This window comes from Leucoraja erinacea, chromosome 5 (assembly GCF_028641065.1).
Source record: "Leucoraja erinacea ecotype New England chromosome 5, Leri_hhj_1, whole genome shotgun sequence".
NCBI classification, from domain to species: Eukaryota; Metazoa; Chordata; class Chondrichthyes; order Rajiformes; family Rajidae; genus Leucoraja; species Leucoraja erinaceus.
The window spans coordinates 949245-969168 of NC_073381.1; the positions used below are offsets into that span (position 1 = coordinate 949245).

The 19924-nt window shown below is 47.1% G+C and overlaps 1 protein-coding gene across 2 annotated transcripts in view; it reads left to right on the top strand.

Annotated features, from left to right (window-relative positions):
- Window positions 1-19642, top strand: part of ppil6 (peptidylprolyl isomerase (cyclophilin)-like 6) — a 26801-nt gene extending 7159 nt beyond the window's left edge. The window contains exons 3-9 of one of the 2 annotated variants that reach the window (XM_055634969.1): window positions 1-125; window positions 3406-3468; window positions 4406-4471; window positions 4914-4995; window positions 8992-9048; window positions 13187-13322; window positions 18369-19642. The exon at window positions 1-125 is cut by the window's left edge and continues 64 nt beyond it. In XM_055634969.1, coding sequence (XP_055490944.1) covers window positions 1-125; window positions 3406-3468; window positions 4406-4471; window positions 4914-4995; window positions 8992-9048; window positions 13187-13322; window positions 18369-18480 — 641 coding nt within the window. In that variant the 3' untranslated portion in view covers window positions 18481-19642. Of the gene's footprint in view, window positions 126-3405; window positions 3469-4405; window positions 4996-8991; window positions 9049-13186; window positions 13323-18368 lie in introns of those variants that run through there. The other variant, XM_055634968.1, reaches the window with a different exon arrangement.
- Window positions 19643-19924: the final 282 nt, after the last annotated feature.

A 19924-nucleotide genomic window follows, 5' to 3' on the forward strand; every position in this document is an offset into this window, starting at 1 on the left:
TGGGTGATGAGAAGGATTTCCTGCAGTGGGCCAGGGTGGAGTTTGCCTACACTGACTACAGACCGCAATCGCTGTATCGAGCAATCACCGATGACTTTCATTCAAAGTACCTAAAGAACACCAAGGTGAGTCCCCATCGTCCAGCCACACTACGGACTAAAGGGCCTGTCCCACATTCCCCAGCTGCCCACGAATTCTCCCGAGTTTTCCCCTTGATTCAAACTCGGAGAATGTTCGTAACGGGTCCATAGGAGTCCATAGATATATAATAATAATAAAAATAATAATAATTTTATTTATAGAGCACTTTAAAAACAAACATAGTTGCAACAAAGTGCTGTACATCACTAATCATTGACAAAAAAGTTAATACACACCAAAAATAACAATCAAAAGAAATAGTAGGAAAAGACATGTAAAATAAAGAAACATCAAAAACACCACAAACAGAAGCAAAGCCTCAGGCATGGTCAAAAGCCAGGGAGTACAAATATCATAGTAGCAATGTTACAAAATTTTGAGATTTTAAAAATCAAGTCTGCAATTTATCCCATCAGATAAAGCATAAAAAGAAGTTTAACTTGACACCTAATTCACTTTCATATCTTCAGTATTCGGGGAGGAGGCTGGAACGGGGAACTGATTGGGGATGATCAGCCATGGTCACATTGAATGGCGGTGCTGGCTCGAAGGGCCGAATGGCCTACTCCTGCACCTATTGTCTATTGACTAAGATAGGTTCAGAATCAGCACAGAGGAGCCTGAAGATGTGTAATATAAGTAAAACTCTTACCTATTATTGATGGTGTGTGTTTTAAGCTGTTGAACCTTTCGCCAGCAGGCCAGTGCTGTCAACTCACCTGCATTCCTGGACCAATTCCAGAAGAAGTGTCTTGACCCAAAACATCACCTATCCATATTCTCCAGAGATGCTGCCCGACCCTCTGATTATATGTTCATAAGTGATAGGAGCAGAATTGGGCCATTCGGTCCATCAAGTCTACTCCACCTATCTTTCCCTCTCCACCCCATTCTCCTTTCTACTCCCCATAGCCCCTGACACCCGCACTAATCAAGAATCTGTCGATCTCCACCTTAAAAATATCCTAAAGAAATCCTCCTCATCTCCTTCCTAAAGGAACGTCCTTTAATTCTGAGGCTGTGACCATTAGTCCGAGACTGCCCCACTGTTGGAAACATCCTCTCCACATCCAGGTCATTCTATCCAGGAGTTACTCCAGCTCTTTGTGTCTTTTTGTGTATTAACCAGCATCTGCAGTTCTTTGTTTCTACTAGCTCTACATTGATAAACCCCGAGTCAGTTACTGCGGACAATCGGCTAGATCGGAGGAATTTCTTTAGCCAGAGGGTGGTGAATCTGTGGAATTCATTGCCACAGGAGGCCAAGTCAGTGGATAATTTTAAGGTGGAGATTGATAGATTCTTGATTAGTATGGGTGTTAGGGGTTATGGGGAGAAGGCAGGAGAATGGGGCTGAGAGAGAGACAGATATGATCAGCCATGATTGAACAGCAGAGTATGCGATGGGCCGAACGGCCTAATTCCCCTCCTATCACATGATCTTATGAACCATTCCCCCCCCCCTCTATGGTCGATTATAATGAGGGTTTATAATAATACTGATCTAGTTGTATTATAATATAAAATAATCTTGTTTCTTTGCCTCCGTTGGGATGGAAGTGATTCACATTTCCAAGCTTTGTGAAAGAAAACAGCTGCATTGAACATATGTTCATAGTTGATCGGAGCAGATTGAGTCCATTTGGCCCATCAAGTCTACCCTGCCATTCAATCATGGCTGATCTATCCCTCCCTCCTAACCCCGTTCTCCTGCCTTCTCCTCATAGCCCCTCACACCCGTACTAATCAATAATCTATCTATCTCTGCCTTAAAAATATCCATTGACTTGTCCTTCACAGCTGTCTGTGGCAAAGAATTCCACAGATTCACCACCCTCTGACTAAAGAAATTCCTCCTCTTCTCCTTTCTAAAGGTGCGTCCTTTAATTCTGAGGCCGTGCCCTCTGGTCCTAGACTCTCCCACCAGTGGAAACATCCTTGGGCCACTTGGACTCTACTGAGCCAAGCTCCAGGTTTGGTGACACAACTTTATGCCGATTATGGTAACGCAATGGGGCACGCTGGTTGGGTTTTTCCCCGTTATCTTACGCCCGTCTCATTCCGATCTTTGTTACCGTTAAATGTTTCTCCGTAGATAGACTTTCCACCGTCTCCTCGGCTTGACAGGACATATGAACGTTAGCATTCATAGCAAAAGGATTAGGGAGCAGGGAGGTTCTACTGCAGTTGTACAGGGTCTCGGTGAGACCACACCAGGAGTATTGCGTACAGTTTTGGTCTCCTAATCTGAGGAAGGACATTCTTGCCCTAGAGGGAGTACAGAGAAGGTTCACCAGACTGATTCCTGGGATGTCAGGACTGTCATATGAAGCAAGACTGGATAGACTCGGCTTGTACTCGCTAGAATTTAGAAGATTGAGGGGGGATCTTATAGAAACTTACAAAATTCTTAAGGGGTTGGACAGGCTAGATGCAGGAAGATTGTTCCCGATGTTGGGGAAGTCCAGAACAAGGGGTCACAGTTTGAGGATAAGGGGATAAGTCTTTTAGGACCGAGATGAGAAAAACATTTTTCACACAGAGAGTGGTGAATCTGTGGAACTCTCTGCCACAGAAGGTAGTTGAGGTCAGTTCATTGGCTATATTTAAGAGGGTTAGATGTGGCCCTTGTGGCTAAAGGGATCAGGGGGTATGGAGAGAAGGCAGGTACAGGATACTGAGTTGGATGATCATATTGAATGGCGGTGCAGGCTCGAAGGGCCGAATGGCCTACTCCTGCACCTATTTTCAATGTTTCAATGTTTCACAAAAGAAAGACAGCTGTATGAGTTCTCCCCCTTTCTGTCATGGGGTAGACTGAGACTGACTCTGAACATTGCTTTCTCCCAATTTTGTTAGTCCTTGCTGTCTCCTCCCATCCCTCAGCCTTTAGGCTCCTCCTCCTCCTTTTTCCTTTCTTCTCCCCTCCACCCCCCACCAGTCTGAAGAAGGGTTTCGGCCCGAAACGTTGCCTATTTCCTTCGCTCCATCGATGCTGCTGCACCCGCTGAGTTTCTCCAGCATTTTTGTCTACCTTCGATTTTCCAGCATCTGCAGTTCCTTCTTAAACAACATTCTCCTGCCTTCTCCCCATAACCCCTGACACCCGTACTAATCACAAATCTATCTATCCCTGCCTTAAAAATATTCACTGACTTGGCCTCCACAGCCGTCTGTGGCAATGAATTCCACAGATTCACCACCCTCTGACTAAAGAAACGGCATGTTTGTGATATTTAATATTTAATGTCTGTTTCCTTGCAGCACATATTTGTCTACTTGGAGATTGCCATTGATCAACAGCCTGTTGGGAAATTGTTATTGGAGGTAAGGAATGCACTGGCGTTATTTTCTGCCCTCCTATCTTCAGAATTAGACTGAATTCAGTGTATAAAATCACGAGATAGATCGGGAGACACATAATCTCTTGTCCAGAGTAGAGGAATCAGGGACCAGAGGACAGAAGTTTAAAGTGGGAAAGATTTAATAGGAATCAGAGGGTTAACTTTTCACACAAAGGGCAGTGGGTGTATGGAATGAGCTGCTAGAGGAGGTAGTTGAGGCAGGGTCTATCGCTGTGTTTAAAAACATTTAGACGGGTACAAGGATAGGACAGGTTTGGAGGGATATGGGCCAAATGCAGGCAGGTGGGACTAGTGTAGATGGGACATGTTGGTTTAGTGTGGGCAAGTTGGGCCGAAGGGCCTGTTTCCATGCTGTATCACTCTATGACTAATTAACAAGGGAATAATTGATCTTAAATGTCATGATAAATGTGTGATTGATTGATTGAATGATACAGCGTAGAACCGAGGCCCTTCAGCCCACTGTGTCCATGCCGACCATCGATCGCCCGATCACACTAGTTCTGTGTTATCACACTTTCTCATCCACTCCCTACACACTAGGGGGAATTTTACAGAGGCCAATTAGCCTACATGCCCGCACGTCTTTGGGATGTGGGAGGAAACCGGAGCACCCGGTGGCAACCCACGTGGTCACAGGCAGAACGGGCAAACTCCACACTGACAGCACCCGAGGTCAGGAACGGACACAGATCTCCTGCCTCACAGCGCCAGAGGTTGAGAGTTAGATAGTAAGGAATTATTACTAATCTGTCTGAAGAAGGGTCTCGACCTGAAACGTCACCCATTCCTTTTCTCCAGAAACGCTGAGTCACTCCAGCATCTTGTGTCTATCTTCCGTGTAAACCAGCATCTGCAGCTCCTTCCTGCACATGTTACTAATCAATGACCGTTCAAAGCTTTTTACAGATAAGTGTCCGAAAACCTGCAAGAACTTTGAGACGTTGTGTACAGCACAGACTGCAGCGACTGCAGCGATTGCAGCAACTGCAGAGAATGCAGAGACTGCAGCGACTGCAGAGAATGCAGAGACTGCAGCGACTGCAGAGACTACAGAGAATGCAGAGAATGCAGAGAATGCAGAGACTGCAGAGAATGCAGAGAATGCAGAGACTGCAGAGAATGCAGAGAATGCAGAATGCAGAGAATGCAGAGACTGCAGAGACTGCAGAGAATGCAGAGAATGCAGAGACTGCAGAGACTGCAGAGAATGCAGAGAATGCAGAGACTGCAGAGACTGCAGAGAATGCAGAAAATGCAGAGACTGCAGAGAATGCAGAGAATGCAGAGACTGCAGAGACTGCAGAGAATGCAGAGAATGCAGAGAATGCAGCGACTGCAGAGAATGCAGAGACTGCAGAAAATGCAGAGACTGCAGAGACTGCAAAGACTGCAGCAACTGCAGAGTCCACATCTACAGACTCACAGCTATGCTACAAAGGAACGATATTCCACAGACTGGTGAAGAACGGCTGGATTCAAGGAGGAGGTAAAACAATTTCTCTGAAGAAATGGTCCTAAGCCAAACGTCACCTATCCATGTTCTCCACAGATGCTGCCTGACCCGCTGAGTAACTCCAGCACTCTGTGAAACGTCGCCTATCCATGTTCTCCACAGATGCTGCCTGACCCGCTGAGTTATTCCAGCACGCTGAGCCATTACATTGGAGTTTCGAGATACAGAGTGGAAACAGGTCCTTCGGCCCACCGAATCCGCGCCGACCAGCGATCCCCGCACATTAACACTATCCTAGACACACACACACACACACACACACACACACACACACACACACACACACACACACACACACACACACACACACACACACACACACACACACACACACACACACACACACACACACACACACACACACACACACACACACACTAGGGACAATTTACAATTTACAGAAGCAAATTAATCTACAAACCAGTATGTATTTGGAGTGTGGGAGGAAACTGGGGCACCCGGAGAAAACCCACGCAGGTCACAGGGAGAACGTACAAACTCCGTACAGACAGCGCCCGTAGTCAGGATTGAACCCGGGTGTCAATTGACAACAGGTGCAGGAGTAGGTCATTTGGCCCTTCGAGCCAGCACTGCCATTCAATGTGATCATGGCTGATCATCCCCAATCAGTACCCCGTTCCTGCCTCCTCCCTATATCCCCTGACTCCACTATCTTTAAGAGCCCTATCTAGCTCTGTCTTGAAAGCATCCAGAGAACCGGCCTCCGCCGCCCTCTGAGGCAGAGAATTCCACAGACTCACCACTCTCTGTGAGAAAAAGTGTTTCCTCGTCTCCGTTCTAAATGGCCGACCCCTTATTCTTAAACTGTGTGGCCCCTGGTTCTGGACTCCCCCAACATCGGGAACATGTTTCCTGCCTCTAGCATGTCCAAACCCTTAACAATCTTAGATGTTTCAATGAGATACCCTGTCTGGCGCTGTGAGGCAGCAACTCTACCACTGTGCCACCGTGTCCTTTGTTGTGTAAAACAGTTGCTACAAGCCAATTGAAGAACATGGTTGTGCCATCTGACGTTGATCAGAATTCCACACATTGGGAGTAGCCACAGCAGTAACTATTACCAGGTTTAAAAGCACAGCGTGGTAAATATTATGGTGTATGCGACATGAAATGGTTGAAAATCTTCCCTGAATTAGACTCATAATGCAGAGTTGTAGAGTTTCTGCACCCCACCACAATGTTTAACATAGAAACATAGAAATTAGGTGCAGGAGTAGGCCATTCGGCCCTTCGAGCCTGCACCGCCATTCAATATGATCATGGCTGATCATCCAACTCAGTATCCCGTACCTGCCTTCTCTCCAAACCCTCTGATCCCCTTAGCCACAAGGGCCACATCTAACTCCCTCTTAAATATAGCCAATGAACTGGCCTCAACTACCCTCTGCGGCAGAGAGTTCCAGAGATTCACCACTCTCTGTGTGAAAAAAGTTCTTCTCATCTCGGTTTTAAAGGATTTCCCCCTTATCCTTAAGCTGTGACCCCTTGTCCTGGACTTCCCCAACATCGGGAGCAATCTTCCTGCATCTAGCCTGTCCAACCCCTTAAGAATTTTGTAACTTTCTATAAGATCCCCTCTCAATCTTCTAAATTCTAGCGAGTATAAACCAAGTCTATCCAGTCTTTCTTCATAAGACAGTCCTGACATCCCAGGAATCAGTCTGGTGAACCTTCTCTGTACTCCCTCTATGGCAATAATGTCCTTCCTCAGATTAGGAGACCAAAACTGTACGCAATACTCCAGGTGTGGTCTCACCAAGACCCTGTACAACTGCAGTAGAACCTCCCTGCTCCTATACTCAAATCCTTTTGCTATGAAAGAGACATTGTTTAAGAAACATTTAGACAGGTACATGGATCAGACAGGTTTAGAGTGATGTGGGCCGAACGCTGGCAGGTGGGCAACAGTTGTCAAGCTCAGAAACAGGCCTTTCAGTCCAATGTCACCCAAATCTGCCCCACCTACACTAGTCCCTCTTACCCGTGTTTGGCTCATATTCCCCAAAACCTTTTCCTATCAACAAACCTGTCCAAGTGTCTTTTAGACGAGATTTAAACGAGATTGATCCCTGGGATGGCGGGACTGTCATATGAGGAAAGATTGAAAAGACTAGGCTTGTATTCACTGGAGTTTAGAACGATGAGGGGTGGATCTTATAGAAACATAAAATTATAATATGACTGGACAAGCTAGATGCAGGAAAAATGTGCCCAATGTTGGGCGAGTCCAGAACCAGGGGCCACAGTCTTAGAATAAAGGGGAGGTCATTTAAGACTGAGGTGAGAAAAAAAATTTTTCACCCAGAGAGTTGTGAATTTATGGAATTCCCTGCCACAGAGGGCAGTGGAGGCCAAGTCACTGGATGGATTTAAGAGAGAGTTAGATAGAGCTCTAAGGGCTAGTGGAGTCAAGGGATATGGGGAGAAGGCAGGCACGGGTTATTGATTGGGGACGATCAGCCATGATCATAATGAATGGCGGTGCTGTTTCTATAAGATATCCTTATCCTCATCCTTCTAAACTCCAGTGAATACAAGCCTGGTCTTTTTAATCTTCCCTCATATGACAGTCCCGCCATCCCAGGGATCAATCTGGTGAACCTACGCTGCACTGCCTCAATCACAAGGGTGTCCTTCCTCAAATTAGGAGACCAAAACTGTACACAATACTCTAGATGTGGTCTCACCAGAGCCCTATACAACTGCAGAAGAACCTCTCTACTCCTATACTGAAATCCTCTTGTTATGCAGTGGGTGGGAGGGCAAGGAAGCAGGGGCAGTAAAAATATTCAGGCACAAGTAGTGTTGAATGTAATCCAGGCAGCTTCAGTACAATTAATAATTACAGAGGCACAGTGATGCAATAGGGGTTCACCGTCTCTTTTGCTTCCTTGTCACCTTCCCCTCAGCTAACAAGTTAGATATAGCTCTTAAAGCCCTGTCCCACTGTACGAGTTCATTCAAAGAGTTCTCCCCGAGTTCGCCCTGATTCGAACTCGGAGATTTACGGTAATGGCCACTCGTCGGTACTCGGGGCTCTCGTGGACATTTTTCAACATGTTGAAAAATCTTCACGAGTCTTCCCGAGCGAGTGCCTGCCGTCAGCGTTACGAGCCGCTAAGAGACGTCCCCGAGCTACGACGTACCCGCTACGTTCATTCTCCGTGCTTACCACGAGTTTGATTTTTTTTTTAAACTCGGGAGAGCTCTTAGAACGAACTCGCATCGTGGGACAGGGCCATTAGGGCTAACGGTATCAAGGGATATGGGGAGAAAGCAGGAACGGGCTCTGATTCTGGATGATCAGTCATGATCTTATTGAATGGCGGTGCTGGCTCGAAGGGCCGAATGGCCTACTCCTGCACCTATTGTCTATTTCAATGTTTCTAACAATGAACCATTCTACGTTTCCCCGAACATCGTCTGCTTTGATCTGTCGTTTTCACACCTTGCCCTTCCCCATCTCTAGTCTCACTCTCCCCTAACTCTCAGTCTGAAGAAGGGTCTGGAGCCGAAACATCGCCCATTCCTTCTCTCCAGAGATGCTGCCTGTCCCGCTGAGTTACTCCAGCGTAGCTTCAATGCAGGAGGAAATATATATTTACCATGTTCATTTACTTTAGCCTTTAGACTATAGAGATACAGCGTGGAAACAGCCCCTTCGGCCCATCGAATCTGTGCTGACCATCGATCACACTACCACTATCCTACACGCTAGTCACAGAACTGTTGAAACATTCATGTTTTTGATATGTATGATACGATAAGATAGAGCTTTATTTATCAGGAGGGAAATTGATCTGTCAATAGTCACAAGGTACATGAAACATGAAATTAAAGTGACGAGTGGAAAGGATTGGGGGGGGGGGGGGGGGAGTCAGTCTCAGTCTACCCCACGACAGAAAGGGAGAGAACTCATACAGCTGTCTTTCTTTTGTGAAACCACAGATGTCCTGTCAAGTCGAGGAGACGGTGGAAAGTCTATCTACGGAGAAACATTTAACGGTAACAAAGATCGGACTGAGACGGGCGTAAGATAACGGGGAAAAACCCAACCAGCGTGCCCCATTGCGTTACCATAATCGGCATAAAGTTGTGCCACCAAACCTGGACCTTGGCTCAGTAGAGTCCAAGTGGCCCAAGGATGTTTCCACTGGTGGGAGAGTCTAGGACCAGAGGGGCACGGCCTCAGAATTAAAGGACGTACCTTTAAACTAAACTAAACTAAATCTACTTATCGCTTCGAAAACCGTACAGAAATATCAATGAGAATGAGCAGATGCTCAAAGCGAAAATGGAATCTTGGTGCAATGTTACTTACCGAATAGTGAAAGGCCTGGATAGAGTGGATGTGGAGAGGAGGTTTCCACTGGTGGCTGTCTAGGACCAAAGGTCACAGCCTCAAAATAAAAGGACATTCCTTTGTGAAGGAGAAGAGGTGGAATTTCTTTAGTCAGAGGGTGGTGAATCTGTGGAATTCATTGCCACAGAAGACTGTGGAGGCCAAGTCAAAGATTGACAGATTCTTGATCAGTGCGGGTGTCAGGGGTTATGGGGAGAAGGCAGGAGAATGGGGTTAGGAGGGAGAGATAGATCAGCCATGATTGAATGGTGGAGTAGACTTGATGGGCCGAATGGACAAATTCAGCTCCTATCGCCTATGAACATGGCCCACCTGGACCAAACCTATGTGAATGTCCCCCCCCTGGCTCATTCCCTTGCAAGGACTCCTTGCCTCCCAATGAGGACCCCTTCTCCCATCTCCAACACTCCACCTCCACAAGGGGTCTCCCGGATGCCCCACCCCCTGAAACCCCTCCCCTCACCCCCACCAATCCCATGCAAAGCCCTCTCCGGACCTGCCAGCACACCATCGACGTTCCGGACATCTCCCCTCCCCTCCCCCACCCCTATCTCCCCACATTCCAATCTCCCCCCCCACTCAAACCCCTCCCCTCACCCCCTCCAATCTCACCCCTCCTGTCTCACCCCACCAAACCCTCCGTTACCCACTCCAATATCACCCCTCCAAACCCATGCTTTCCCCTCTCCAATCTGCCCCCCTATACCCCCTTCCCTCAGCCCCTCCACCATTCCCATTCCCCCACTCCAATCTCATTCCCTCCACCCCTCCCCCCAATCCCACCCCTCCACCTCTCCAATCCCCCCCTCCCCCTTCCCCACTCCTATAACCCCCCCCTCCACCTAAGAAGATTGAGATGGGATCTTATAAAAACTGACAAAATTCGTAAGGAGTTGGACAGGCTAGATGCAGGAAGATTGTGCCCGATGTTGGGGAAGTCCAGAACAAGGGGTCACACAGTTTAAGGATAAGGGGGAAATCTTTTAGGACCGAGATGAGAAAAACCATTTTTCGCACAGAAAGTGGTGAATCTGTGGAATTCTCTGCCACAGAAGGTAGTTGAGGCCACAGTTCATTGGCTATATTTAAGAGGGAGTTAGATGTGGCTCTTGTGGCTAAAGGGATCAGGGGGTATGGAGAGAAGGCAGGTACAGGATACTGAGTTGGATGATCAGCCATGAATGGCGGTGCAGGCTCGAAGGGCCGAATGGCCTACTCCTGCACCTATTTTCTATGTTTCTATTTTTCTATCCAAGCCCTCCACCCATCCCCCCTCACCCCCTCCAATCTCACGCAAAGCCCTCCGCTTCTCGACATCTGCTCCACGCTGGGTTTTGTCCCAGCTTCACCTAACTCATTCATCATTTCCCACTGTCCCTATCTTACAATCCCACACATTCCTCCTCATCTCCTTGAGATGCTCCTCGTTCCAGTCATCCAGCTGAACCAGTTAACGGCCTGGAGGTCAGGTTCTGAAGGTGTGCATTAATGTGCTGAGGCTCCCAGCCTGACTTTGCAGTGGGAGCTGTGACAACAATAGACAATAGACAATAGGTGCAGGAGTAGGACATTTGGCCCTTCAAGCCAGCACCGCCATTCAATGTGATCATGGCTGATCATCCCCAATCAGTACCCCGTTCCTGCCTTCTCCCCATATCCCCATGACTCCGCTATCTTTAAGAGCCCCATCTAGCTCTCTCTTGAAAGCATCCAGAGAACCGCCCTCTGAGGCAGAGAATTCCACAGACTCACCACTCTCTGTGAGAAAAAGTGTTTCCTCGTCTCCGTTCTAAATGGCTTACTCCTTATTAGAAACATAGAAACATAGAAAATAGGTACAGGAGTAGGCCATTCTGCCCTTCGAGCCTGCACCGCCATTTAATATGATCATGGCTGATCATCCAACTCAGTATCCTGTACCTGCCTTCACTCCATACCCCCTGATCCCTTTAGCCACAAGGGCCACATCTAACTCCCTCTTAAATATAGCCAATGAACTGGCCTCAACTACCTTCTGCGGGAGAGAATTACAGAGATTCACCACTCTTTGTGAAAAAAGTTTTCCTCATCTCGGTCCTAAAAGATTTTCCCCTTATCCTTAAACTGTGACCCCTTGTTCTGGACTTCCCCATCATCGGGAACAATCTTCCTGCATCTAGCCTGTCCAACCCCTTAAGAATTTTGTAAGTTTCTATAAGATCCCCCCTCAATCTTCTAAATTATAGCGAGTACAAACCGAGTCTATCCAGTGTATCCAGTGTATTCTTAAACTGTGGCCCCTGTTTCTGGACTCCCCCAACATCGGGAACATGTTTCCTGCCTCTAGTGTGTCCAAACCCTTAATAATCTTATATGTTTCAATGAGATATCCTCTCATCCTTCTAAATTCCAGAGTGTACAAGCCCAGCTGCTCCATTCTCTCAGCATATGACAGTCCTGCCATCCCAGGAATTAACCTTGTGAACCTACGCTGCACTCCCTCAATAGCAAGAACATCACACAACACACATTAGTTTCAATTGGTTTAGTTTAGAGATACAGCGGTGAAACAGGCCCTTTGGCCCACCGAGCCCGCACTGACCAGCGATCACCCGCACACTAGTTCCATCCTACACACACTAGGGACAATTAACCTTCAAACCTGCATGTCTTTGGCTTGTGGGAAGTAACCAGAGCTCCCGGAGAAAACCCACACGGTCACAGGGAGAATGTAGAAACTCCGCACAGGCAGCTCCCATGGTCAGGATTGAACCTGGTGTCTCGGGCGCTGTGAGGCAGCAACTCTACCGCTGCACCCCAAGTCTGTGTTACCCCACTTTCTCATCTACTCCCTACAAAATAGAGGGGAAACTTGCAGAGGCCAATAACCTACAAACCTGCACTGCTTTGGAGTGTGGGATGTAACCAGAGCACCCGGAGAAAACTCACGTGGTCACAGGGTGAATGTAGAATCAAGACTGTACAGAGAGTTCAGATTCAGATTCAGATTCAAACTTTATTGTCATTGTGCAGTGTACAAGTACAGAGGCAACGGAATGCAGTTAGCATCTCACCCAGAAGAGCAAACATAGAATAATGGAACAGTGAAATATATATATGTATATACAGTAGCCGTAGTGCAATTTCACGGGGGGGGGGGGGAGATCAGTCACTGGGGGGAGGAGTGTCCGGTGGGGGGGGGGGGGGGGGGTGATTGGCAATCACCAAGGTGCAGAGTTAAGTAAGGTAACAGCCGCCGGGAAGAAGCTGTTCCTGGACCTGCTGGTCCGGCAACGGAGAGACCTGTAGCGTCTCCCGAATGTTAGGAGAGTAAACAGTCCATGGTTGGGGTGAGAGCAGTCCTTGGCGATGCTGATCGCCCTCCGCAGACAGCGCTTGCTTTGGACAGACTCAACGGAGGGGAGCGAGGAACCGGTGATGCGTTGCGCAATTTTCACCACCCTCTGCAGTGATTTCCGGTCAGAGACAGAGCAGTTGCCATACCATACTGTGATACAGTTGGTAAGGATGCTCTCGATGGTGCAGCGGTAGAAGTTCACCAGGATCTGAGGAGACAGATGGACCTTCTTTAGACAGCACCTGTAGCCAGGATCGAACCCGATGCCTCTGGCGCTGTGAGGCAGCGACTCTACCGTTCTAAACTCAAATAATTTCACTGGACCTGTAACAATAAAGTATCATTGATATGAAATGCCTGATATTCCTGGGTCCCATAAAGAAAAATAGTTGGATCACTGCCAACAATAGCTAAAGTGGATGATGTACATTTTCTCTTACCAGATGAGAACTTTGCAATCTCACACTGCAAGAGAGGAGTCCTAGGAATGGCTAACAGAGGGCCACACACTAATGCAAGCCAGTTCTACATCACACTCCAGCCAGCACTCTGGATGAACACCAGATTTGTCTCATTTGGGTGAGTCTCTCTGTAATCCTGTCTCAATATTGCTGGTTTCGTGCAGAAAGATGCTATTTATTTTCAGATTCAGATTCAATTTTAATTGTCATTGTCAGTGTACAGTACAGAGACAATAAAATGCATTTAGGATCTCCCTTGAAGAGCGACATAGCAAACGATTTGAATAAAAAATAATAAGTGTCCGGGGGGGGGGGGGGGTGGTGATTGGCAGTCACCGAGGTACGTTGTTGAGTAGAGTGACAGCCGCCGGAAAGAAGCTGTTCCTCGACCTGCTGGTTCGGCAACGGAGAGACCTGTAGCGCCTCCCGGATGGTAGGAGGGTAAACAGTCCATGGTTGGGGTGAGAGCAGTCCTTGGCGATGCTGAGCGCACTCCGCAGACAGCGCTTGCTTTGGACAGACTCAATGGAGGGGAGCGTGGAACCGGTGATGCGTTGGGCAATTTTCACCACCCTCTGCAGTGCCTTCCGGTCGGAGACAGAGCAGTTGCCATACCATACTGTGATACAGTTGGTAAGGATGCTCTCGATGGTGCAGCCATCGATATACAATATTATATGCGATACGGAAGCATATAAGATTACGAGGTTCTTGGGACTCCACCTGGCGGATGACCTGACCTCCACGACCAACACCACAGCAGTGATCAAAAGTGCTCATCAGCGGCTCCACCCTCTCCGGAGACTAAGGAAAGCAGGTCTCCCTACTGCTCATCTAAGGACCTTCTACAGGGGCACCATCAAGAGTATACTGACCTACGGCATCACTTCCTGGTTTGGGAGCTGCAAGGCCTATGAGCAACTCAACAGGACAGTGAAGACAGCCAGCAGGATCATTGGTGCCCCACTCCCTTTCCTGTTGGAGATCTACGAGAAGCGGAGCATCAGTAGAGCCATCTCCATCATCAAGGACCCCTACCACCCATCACACCACATCTTCTCCATTCTGCCATCTGGGAAGAGGTACAGGAGCATCAGCTGCTAAACCAGCAGGATGCTCCACAGCTTCTTCCCACAGGCAATAAGACTTAATGGACTGTGTCCCCTCCCCAAATATCATTCACCAACACATTCAACCTCGTCCATACTTTGACAGCTAGTCACCTGTCAAAGTATAGCCACTGTTCGGTCTGAATGTCTGCTTTTATTTCAATTTTTAGCCCTATTTTTAGATATGGTAATTTAAAATTTTTTTAAAGCTATTTGTATTTATTCTGTTTTTATTAACTGCGCTGATGGGAACTGATTGAGAAACAATGTTTTCGTTTCATTTGTGTATGGAAGTACTCAGTTAAAATGACATTGAAGGAAATACTGAATACTTAGGTAGCCGTGGGACTCTGCGAGCGCACGCCGGGGGCTCTAACACCAAGACCCGGTGTGCGACCTCGCACCACCCGGCGTGGCTTTAATGGCCGCGGGACAATTGCCATCGCCAGCCGGGGGCTTTGACTTTGACTCTGACATCGGGGGGGGGGGGGAAGAGTGCAGTGGAGAGATGTTTATTTGGCCTTCCATCAGAGCGATGTGATGGATGTTTATGTAAATTATGTTGTGTCTTGGGTCTATTTGTTTGTAATGTATGGCTGCAGAAACGGCATTTCGTTTGGACCTCAAGGGGTCCAAATGACAATTAAATGTATCTTGTATCTAGCCAGTCGAAACCTTTCTCCCAGCATGGGAAATGTCAAAGACTAGTTGGTCACGGTGGAGCAGCGGTAGATTAGCAACCTCACAGCGCCGGAGACCTGGGTTCGATCCAGATTACGGGTGCTGTCCATACGGAGTTTGTACCTTCTCCCCGTGACCGTCTGGGTTTTCTCCAGGTGCTCCGGTTTCCACCCCCCCACTACAAAGACGTACAGATTTGTAGGCTAATTGCCTTCGGTAAAATGGTAAAGTGTGTGTAGGATAGTGTGCGGGGATCGCTGGTCGGCGTGGACTTGGTGGGCCAAAGGGCTGCTTTTGTGCCGTATCTCTAAACTACACTAGAAGGCGTAGCTTTAAGGTGAGAGGGGCAAAGTTTAAAGGAGAAGGTGAGTGGGCAAATGTTTGGCAGATGCAGTATAATGTGGATAAATGTGAGGTTATCCATTTTGGTGGCAAAAACAGGAAAGCAGACTATTATCTCAATGGTGGCCGACTAGGAAAAGGGGAGATGCAGCGAGACCTGGGTGTCATGGTACACCAGTCATTGAAAGTAGGCATGCAGGTGCAGCAGGCAGTGAAGAAAGCGAATGGTATGTTAGCTTTCATAGCAAAAGGATTTGAGTATAGGAGCAGGAAGGTTCTACTGCAGTTGTACAGGGTCTTGGCGAGACCACACCTGGAGTATTGCGTACAGTTTTGGTCTCCAAATCTGAGGACGGACATTATTGCCATAGAGGGAGTGCAGAGAAGGTTCACCAGACTGATTCCTGGGATGTCAGGACTGTCTTATGAAGAAAGACTGGATAGACTTGGTTTATACTCTCTAGAATTTAGGAGATTGAGAGGGGATCTTATAGAAAACTTACAAAATTCTTAAGGGGTTGGACAGGCTAGATGCAGGAAGATTGCTCCCGATGTTGGGGAAGTCCAGGACAAGGGGTCACAGCTTAAGGATAAGGGGGAAATCCTTTAAAACTGAGATGAGAAGATCTTTTTTCACACAGAGAGCGGTGAATCTGTGGAACTCTCTGCCGCAGAGGGTAGTTTAGGCCAGTTCATTGGCTATATTTAAGAGGGAGTTAGATGTGGCCCTTGTGGCTAAGGGGATCAGAGGGTATGGAGAGAAGGCAGGTACAGGATACTGAGTTGTATGATCAGCCATGATCATATTGAATGGTGGTGCAGGCTCGAAGGGCCGAATGGCCTACTCCTGCACCTATTTTCTATGTTTCTATGTTTCTATGATGTTCGGGGCCAGATACGATGGTGGCGTTTAAAAGCCTGTTGGACAGGCCCATGGGGGTGCAGGGAATGGAGAGAAATGGATCACGTGTAGGCAGAGGAGACCAGTTTAACTTGGCGTCATGTTTGGCACAGATGTTGTGGGCCGAAGGGCCTGTTCCTGTGCTGTACTTTATGTTTTATGTTGTAATTGCATGGATAATTTAACTTGGTAAGTTTTTACAATTTTTATGGGAAAGTATTATGGAGAAAATAAATCCTGGAGAAACCTAATTTGATATACAAAGTGCTGGAGTAACTCAACGGGTCAGTCGTGTATAAGTTCCAGGAGAAGAATGAGGCCATTTGGCCCATTAAGGCTACTGCCCCCATTCGATCATGGCTGATCTATCTCTCCCTCTTAACTCCATTCTCCTGCCTTCTCCCCATAACCCCTGGCACCCGTACTGATCAAGGCAGCATCTCTGTCATGTTGAATCTCCCCCACACCTTCATTTTTTTTTTAATTATATGTTGGCATATTTGCTCCTGTTGACTATTTGGGGACCTGTAGTACACTCCCAACAGGGAGTTTCTCGTTTTGACAGAAACAAAAAGACAACAAATAGCCAGGTGAAACTTACTATATGCCCAGAGCAGTCAAATGCAACAGAAACTAAAGGTGAAAGTCAAATAGACAATAGGTGCAGGAGTAGGCCATCCGGCCCTTTGAGCCAGCACCGCCATTCAATATCATCATGGCTGATCATCCCCAATCAGTACCCCGTTCCTGCCTTACAGCTCCCCATATCCCCTGACTCCGCTATTTTTAAGAGCCCTATCTAGCTCTCTCATGAAAGTATCCAGAGAACCGGCCTCCACCGCCCTCTGGGGCAGAGAATTCCACTAGTGTTATGATTGTGTTTATAGTTTGTTTGGTTGTTTGTCTTTTTGCACAAAAGTCCGCGAGCATTGCCACTTTCATTTCACTGCACATCTCGTATGTGTATGTGACAAATAAACGTGACTTGACTTGAGACTCACAACTCTCTGTGTGGAAAAGTGTTTCCTCGTCTCCGTTCTAAATGGCTTACCCCTCATTCTTGTTGAGGGGGGGGGGGTGGGGAGTCCAGAACCAGGGGCCACAGTTTAAGAATAAGGGCCGAATGGCCTACTCCTGCACCTATTGTCTATTGTCTATTGTACAGGTGTAGTAGTTGAGGCAGGTACGATAACAACATTTAAAAGACATTTAGACAGGTACATGGATAGGAAAGGATTAGAGGGATATGGGCCAAAAGGACTAGCTTAGATGGGTCATCTTGGTCGGCACGGATCATTTGGGCCGAAGGACCTGTTTCCGTGCTCCATGACTTAATTAAAGCAGAATTCAAATATTGATTTAAATAATGTTTCCACTAGTGGGAAAGTCAAGGAGCAGAGGCCATGGCACCAGAATATAAGGATGTACCTTTACAAAGGAGATGAGGAGGAATTCCTTTAGAGAGGGGATGTTGAATCTGTGGAATTCAATGCCACAGACGGCTGTGGATATTCAAATCTCAAGCCAATGGATATTTTTACGGCAGAGATAGACAGATTCTTGATTAGTATGGGTCTTTTAGGGGTTATGGGGAGAAGGCAGGAGAATGGGGTTAGGAGGGAGAGATAGATCAGCCATGATGATATTGTTCCCGATGTTGGGGAAGTCCAGGACAAGGGGTCACAGCTTAAGGATAAGGAGGAAATCCTTTAAAAACCGAGATGAGAAGAACTTTTTTCACACAGAGAGTGGTGAATCTCTGGAACTCTCTGCCACAGAGGGTAGTCGAGGCCAGTTCATTGGCTATATTTAAGAGGGAGTTAGATGTGGCCCTTGTGGCTACAGGGATCAGGGGGTATGGAGAGAAGGCAGGTACGGGATACTGAGTTGGATGATCAGCCATGATCATATTGAATGGCGGTGCAGGCTCGAAGGGCCGAATGGCCTACTCCTGCACCTAATTTCTATGTTTCTATGTCTATGTTTCTATGATTGAATGGAGGAGTAGACTTGATGGGCCGAATGGCCTAATTCTGCTCCTATCCCTCATGAACGCAGTTAATCACAGTTGATTTATTTTCCTTCAACGTACCTGACCGCTTTTTGTTTTGTTTTCCTTTTTCTTGGACAGACATCTGATAGCAGGCACAGACGTTCTTGAAAAAATGGAATCGATACCAACATATAATGAGAGACCGACAGTGGAATGCAAGATTACCGATTGTGGCTACTATGTCCCATAAACACTCGTGCTCCTTCAGATTGAATAAAATAACATCCCGTTCAAGCTTCCATCACATGTCCTTGTGGTGAAATGTTTCTTGCACCATATAATCATTCAATCATTGCATTACACTAGACAATAGGTGCAGGAGTAGGCCATTCGAGCCAGCACCACCATTCAATGTAATCATGGCTGATCATCCCCAATCAGTACCCCGTTCCTGCCTTCTCCCCATATCGTCTGACTCCACTATCTTTCAGAGCCCTCTCTCTTGAAAGCATCCAGAGAACCGGCCTCCACCGCCCTCTGAGGCAGAGAATTCCACAGACTCACAACTCTCCGTGTGAAAAAGTGTTTCCTCGTCTCCGTTCTACATGGCTTCCCCCTTATTCTTAAACTGTGGCCCCTGGTTCTGGACTCCCCCAACATCGGGAACATGTTTCCTGCCTCTAGTGTGTCCAAACCCTCAATAATCTTACATGTTTCAATAAGATACCCTCTCATCCTTTTAAACTCCAGAGTGTACAAGGCCAGCCACTCCATTCTATCAACATATGACAGTCCCGCCATCCCGGGAATTAACCTTGTAAACCTACGCTGCACTCCCTCAATAGCAAGAATGTCCTTCCTCAAATTTGGATATCAAAACTGCACACAATACTCCAGGTGTGGTCTCACTAGGGCTCTGTACAACTGCAGAAGGACCTCTGTGCTCCTATACTCAACTCCTCTGGTTATGTAGGTCAACATGCCATTCGCTTTCTTCACTGCCTACTGTACATGCATGCTTACTTTCATTTACTGATGAACAAGAACCTCCCAGATCCCGTTGTACTTCCCCTTTTCCCATTTTGACACCGTTTAAATAATAATGTGCCTTCCTGTTTTTGCTACCAAAGTGGATAACCCCACTTGTATCCACATTATACTGCATCTGCCATGCATCTGCCCACTCACCCAACCTGTCCATGTCACCCTGCATTCTCATAGCATCCTCCTCACAGTTCACGCTGCCACCCAGCTTTGTATCATCTGCAAATTTGCTAATCTAAATCTAATGATTTAGATGGAATCCCTTCATCTAAATTATTGATGTATATTGTAAATAGCTGCGGTCCCAGCACTGAGCCCTGCGGTACCCCACTAGTCACTGCCTGCCATTCTGAATGATACCCGTTAATCCCTACTCGTTGTTTCCTGTTTGCCAACCAATTTTCTATCCATGTCAGCACTCTATCCCCAATACCATGTGCCCTAATTTTTCCCACTAATCTCCTATGTGGGATTTTATCAAATGCTTTCTAAAAGTCCAGGTACACTACATCCACTGACACTCCCTTGTCTATTTTCCATGTTACATCCTCAAAAAATTCCAGAAGATTAGTCAAGCAGATTTCCCCTTCGTAAATCCATGCTGACCGATCCTGTTACTCCTATCCAAATGTGCCGCTATTTCATCTTTT